The sequence below is a fragment of the Notechis scutatus genome, chromosome 1 (assembly GCF_049901735.1).
Source record: "Notechis scutatus isolate UNSWTSFEM ecotype Mainland chromosome 1, rNotScu1.2, whole genome shotgun sequence".
Taxonomy (NCBI): Eukaryota; Metazoa; Chordata; class Lepidosauria; order Squamata; family Elapidae; genus Notechis; species Notechis scutatus.
In genome coordinates, this window is record NC_142009.1 from 326,678,112 (window position 1) to 326,683,838 (window position 5,727).

Sequence of the window (5,727 nt, forward strand, 5' to 3'; positions counted from 1 at the left end):
TAAAGAAAGCCTTTCTTGCAGTGCATTGAGTGTGTAATAATAATAGTGCGATGTAATTGTGTCATAGTTACAATATTCTCCAATGTATATTTTGGAGTCTTTGTATTTAAAACAGGGCATTTATGAATGGTTGGGGGTGGGTGGGAATGTGTTTTTCCTTACTGTAGAAGAACTTGGGATCAAACCCAAGGTAATGATTATATGCGCTACCTTGAGTTGTACAAAAGAGGAAGGAAGGAAGGAAGGAAGGAAGGAAGGAAGGAAGGAAGGAAGGAAGGAAGGAAGGAAGGAAGGAAGGAGAAGAGAATAAGGACGAAAGTAAAGAATAAATCACGTAACTCATTGCCACAAGAAAATGTGACAGTGATAGCTGGGAATGTTGAAGGCCAAGGCAGGAGAAACTGGGACAAGGAAAGAGAAGTATCACCAGCTAAGAGGAGATAAAGGTTCCTAATAATGGTATTAAAATATGTTTTTCTCCCATTGATAGGTAAGCCGGTAATTAAATTATGTATAAAGCCAGCCCTAGATTGAGAGTCAAGGAGAACTCCGATTCCCCAAAATGAACCCTGCTGAGATTTCCCTTAATGAAATCACACCGAATGGGCTCTCTTCTGTCAGATCCTGGATGGAATTGATTTCCTCCTCAACAGAAGTGACCAAAATGTTGCTGTTGTTTCCTTTTAGCCAAGTTTGCCTTTTCTTCCATCTCTCTCTCTCTCTCTCTCTCTCTCTCTCTCTCTCTCTCTCTCTCCTCCCTCCCTCCCTCCCTCCCTCCCTCTCTCTCTCTCTCCTCTCTCCCTCCTCCCTCCCTCCCTCCCTCTTTCCCTCTCTCTCTCTCCAGAGAGAATTGATCCATGCTGTCATTGGTAAAATCTGACTGTCTGCATGTTGTGGTCCAACAAGTTAAGATGGTGGCCACCACAGTGTGATCAATGCAACTCGCAGAGACACAACTCCTCCTCACGAAGGAGCATGAAGGATGAAGTTTATGTACCAGGAGGGAGAGGAAAGGGAGAATGGGGGGGGGGGGAATGGGGTGGTGAGGAGGCAGGGGAAGTAGAGGTCAGAGGCAATGTGGCCTTTGGACCTGCAGGGCTGTGTGTGGTTAGGCCTGGTGTGTATGTGTGTAGCAAAATTAGTCCAGGTTTGTCCCCCCCCCCCTTTTTTTTTGCAGGTGGGCGACAAAGGAAGGAGTGGGGGGAGGAAGAAGGAAAAAAAAGAAAAGAGGGTTGATTACAGAAAAAAGAAATAAGAGATAATAGAAAAGATGTGGGAAATGTTACAAAAGGGTGAAGAGAAATAAGAGATAATAGAAAAGATGCGGGGAAAATGTTACAAAAGGGTGAAGAGAATGGATATATAGGTAAAAAAAAAAGAAAGAGAGGAAAAGAGAGGAAGGAGGAGGAAAAAAGAGGAAAGGAGGAAGGATTGTAGGGAATAAAGAGGAAAGCCATCCTCCCCCTGCCAAAAATTCCTCCCACCCCAAAGCAGCGAGGAAAATGGGGGGGGGGATCCCCTGCATTGGAGGGGAGGGGCAGTTCTGTCAAGAAAGAGGAAGGGGCTGGGTCCCCAGAGCCCCCACCTTTGGACTCTAGGCTTCCAAATGACAAATGGGGGAGGAATATTTCACACTCCACAAGAATTCCATCTCATCCTCAGAATCGATCTGGCAACAGATTCAAGGGGGACAAAAGGAGGCTGACTATTCGCTCTTCCCACAAGGCAGAAAATTGGGGGCTACAGCTTTAGAAAATTGGGGGTGGGGGGTGTAGAGCGAGAGCAGAGCAGCCTGCCCATCAGGATTTTAGGTACGATAAGGCAGTGGAGCACCCATGTTCAGGGCCAGTATACCTTAGGTGTGAACAGGTAGGCCTATCCAATCGCCTTCCTGCCCTTTCTAGACGACCTGATCCTTGTTAGAGGACCTGATCCTCCCTCGCTAAGAGAGGGAGCCAAAGTACATCGGGTTTGCGATCCAGGATACTCCAAACAAGGCCTCCTAGCTTTTCTTTCCCAGTTCTTGCCTAAAGCAGAGGGAGCAACCACTGGTAGCCCAACTGGCCGAAAAAGGCAAGGTTGGAGCACGGGGCAAAGCAGAGAAAGGGGAGATTTCACACCCTGAGCAGAGATGCCTGTTACAGAGAACGGAGATTGTTAAGGCTGAGCATATTTTTGTAGCTCAGGGTTGACACGAGGGGTCCTTGGTGGTCTCTGAGCTTGGCTTTCTTTTCTTGCAGACGTTTCATGACCCAAATTAGGTAACGCGTTGTAAGTGGACCAGCCTGACGGTGTTACCTAGTTTGGGTCATGAAACGTCTGCAGGAAAACAAGCCAAGCTCAGAGTGGACCTTCGCCCCTTCCAGGTATTCCTTTTCATTCCTTCTCTCTCACGCTGCGCACCTTTAATACCAAACAATAGCGGGATGTGGGCTTTTAAAATAAAGCTACCAAGACTCTCTTAAAAATGTGTTGAGGTCACACTAGTAACCAAAGCATCACCCAAAACAATTTCCTTGCTATAAAATGAAGGGATGCCCATCTACTCTGTCATCCAGAAACATTTAAAAAAAAAATAGTAGAAATTAACTCTGGCCTTTCTTTCCTTTGCCGTCTCAAATAGCTGGGCGTGGGAATCGGTTGTAGACGGGGCACTCTGATTTCCCCCACGGCAAAGGCTAAAGAGTTAGGGTAAAGGGTTTCACACACACACACACACACACACACGCTCGCCCTACAGAAACAAACGCTAACCCAGCTGCACCATGAAATAAGTTTTAAAAGTAGCCGAGATCAGCCGCGATCCTGCCGCTTCCTTGGCGAGCGAAGAAGCTGCTCTGTGAAAGAGCCGCTCCAGGAATCCTTTAAGGGCTGGTTATCCGCCGCGTATACCCCGAAGTCTTTCTAGAGCAACCTATTATTACAAGCGCGCGCACACACACCATGCACACCATGCACACTACACACACACACACACACGGTTCGTCCACCCCGCGCTGAACCTTAAAAGCCGGTTCACCAAACATAACTGCAGCTGCCTTGGCAGAGCGCGCGGTGTCCGAACAAAGAAACTGGCTCGAAGTGGATTCCTAGTTTCACCCAACCTGCTAAGACAATGGCTGGGTTCCCACAAGGCATTGGAACCAACTGGCGATCCAGCCAGGTTCGAGCCTCCTCGGAGCGTATTGTGGAACTCAGCTAGAGAGGGAAAAGAAATCTGGAATGGATGGACGGACGGATGAAGAAACACGCAGGGAATCTGCCGTTCAATACGACCCGTTCGCCTGGCAGCAGGTTTTAGGGACGCCTCCGCGTATTGTAGGCGCGTGTGTGTGCCTACACCCGTGTGTACCTAGGGACATATTATGCATACATTTATGCCCAATAATATACACCCGTTTTCCCTAACCGGGCTCACTGTGGATGGGTTGGTTTTTAAATTCCCGCCATCCCAAGGCAGAACCGAACGGATTCAAAATACGCAGAGCAAGTCATTCCACAACCACTGCCGTTTTCAACAGCGGAATTTGTGGGTGGGTGGGTGGGTGGGCGGCATATCTGCTGACCAGCCCGCGGGACGAACTCCTTTCCTCAGCTGGGCAGCGCCTGTGGCACTTGCGCGTTCAGATGCATCCTCCGCGGCACCTTCGCCTGGCAAGGAACGCCGAGCGCCTCGGGAGACCCCCCCAGACGGAAAAGAGGCAAAAAAGGGGCCGCACAGTGGAAAGAAAGGTTGGATGGAGCTCCGGCAAAAATCGATCCCGACGCGGTGTGCGCCCCGTGGATCGGCATACTGTACACACACACACACACACACACACACACACGCCTTGAAGAGGGTGAGCCAGGGGTCGGCTGAACCGCCAAAACAAAGGCTTTGCGTGCTGGACCCAGGCTGATAGGTCCTGGGCACCTGGTTTACCTCGGCCCCCCGCCCCCGGTCCTGACTCTCAAAGCAACGCGCCGCAGCCGCGCGTTCCCTTCCTTCCACTCCTTCCCGGCCTCCTGCCCTCGCAGTCCCTGGCTTGGCCCGCTTCCTGCGTCCCCGCCCGCCAAGCCGGCTGAGCCCGACCCGCGCGCGCCTCCCGGTCCTCTCCCCGCCGCCCGGCGCTTCGCCTCCCGCCCAAGCCCCTTACCGGCCAGCCTGAGGGCAGACATGCGCTGGAACTCGGGCTCCTGCAGCCATTTCCACATCCTGCGGAAGGTCTCCCGGCCGGACTTGAGTTTACTCCAGGGCTTGGGGTTCCGCAGCAGGTCGGAGAGGGTGCCCTGCGAGCGGCACAAGATCCGCTGGGCGAAGATGGCCTGCGGGATGCTGTAGCGCTTCAGCTCGGCCGTGATGCGCTGCGCCACCTCCTTGGTGTTGATCTCCTCCACCTGGCCGGCCCCGCCGCCGCCGCCGCCCCCGCCGCCGCCCGCCGAGCCCGAGGCCGAGCCCTGCCGCTCCCGCTCGGCCAGCAGCGAGCCGTTCGCCTGGGCGTGCGGGTGGGCGTGCGGGTGCAGGCCGTTGAGGGCGGGCATCATGCCGGCGCCCGGCGCGCCCAGCCCCCGAGCCAGGTGCTCCTCGCTGCGGGAGAGCAGGTGCGGCTCGAAGCCGTTGGGGGAGAGCAGCTTGTCGCCGGCCAGGTGGCCTCCGGGCCCGTAGGGGGCCAGGGACTGCTGCCCGTTGTGGAGGCCGCCCAGCCCGTTGGCCAGCGGGGAGAGGGGCTGCCCCATGGCGGGCATGTCTTTGGGGTAGTGGCCGTAGAGGTTGCCCATGGAGGCGGCCAGGCTGCGCTCCTCGCGCATGAGGGCGAAGCTGCCGCTGACGTTGCCGGCCAGGCGCTGGTGCGGCGGGTGGTGGTGGTGATGGTGGTGGTGGTGGTGGTGGTGCGGGTGGGGAAACTTCTCCGAGACGGTGGAGATGGGCGGCAGGTGCTGCAGCGGCGTCAGCGTGGTGTAAGTGCTCATGCCGGAGGGCGACTCGCAGGCCATGCTCATGGCCGGGTGCAGCGGGCCGCCCAGGCTGTGCTCGGCCCGGTAGTCGCCCGCCCCGTCCAGGATGGAGGCCATGCTCGAGACCATGGCCGGCCGGCCGTGCGAGGAGACCAAGTTGCGGTGCGTGGACGGCGGAGGCGGCGGCGGGGGAGGCGGAGGCGGCGGCGGGGGAGGCGGCTGCCTGGCGTGCGCCCCGGCGGGGCTCAAGAGCTCCCCGGCTTGGTGGAGGTTGCCCAGTCCGTCGAGGTTCAGCTCCATCGCTCGCTCGCTCGCGGCTCTCCCCTGCCAGCCGGTGGCCCCCGCCTCCTCCACCCCTCCCTCCCGCCCCCTCCGGATCTCCGCCTCCCGCCTCCTGCCCCGCCGCCTCAAGCCAGAGAGCCAGCCATCTCAAGGGATCGCCATCCGCGGGGCCCGGCGCCCGCAGCCTCGGCGGCGAGAGCGACGGCAGCGGCAGCAGCAGCGGCGACAGCTGGACACGCGAGCGGCAGCGGCAGCGGCGGCTCCCCTCCTGCCCGAGGCTGCGGGGCTGGGCGCTCGCCTCTCTCGCTTCGCCCTCCTGCTCGCCTCCGCCTCCTCCAACGTTCGCCGGGGCTGCGAATCGCCGCGCTGCCTCTCAGCTCTGCCTCCCTCTCGCCTTGACGTCACGGCTCTCCAGCACCGGGCTGTCCGCCTCTCCCCGCCCGGGAGCGCGCCCTCGCTCCCGGACGCGCGCGCCCCCAGAGCCACAAGGCGCGCGGGGGGAGAGCGGGC

General features: G+C 57.3%; 1 protein-coding gene across 1 annotated transcript in view; it reads right to left on the bottom strand.

Moving 5' to 3' along the window:
- Window positions 1–5,235, bottom strand: part of ONECUT3 (one cut homeobox 3) — a 68,252-nt gene extending 63,017 nt beyond the window's left edge. The window contains exon 1 of the mRNA XM_026681094.2: window positions 4,137–5,235. Within this exon, the coding sequence (XP_026536879.2) occupies window positions 4,137–5,235 (1,099 nt within the window). The remainder of the gene's footprint in view (window positions 1–4,136) is intronic.
- Between the last annotated feature and the right edge of the window lie 492 nt (window positions 5,236–5,727).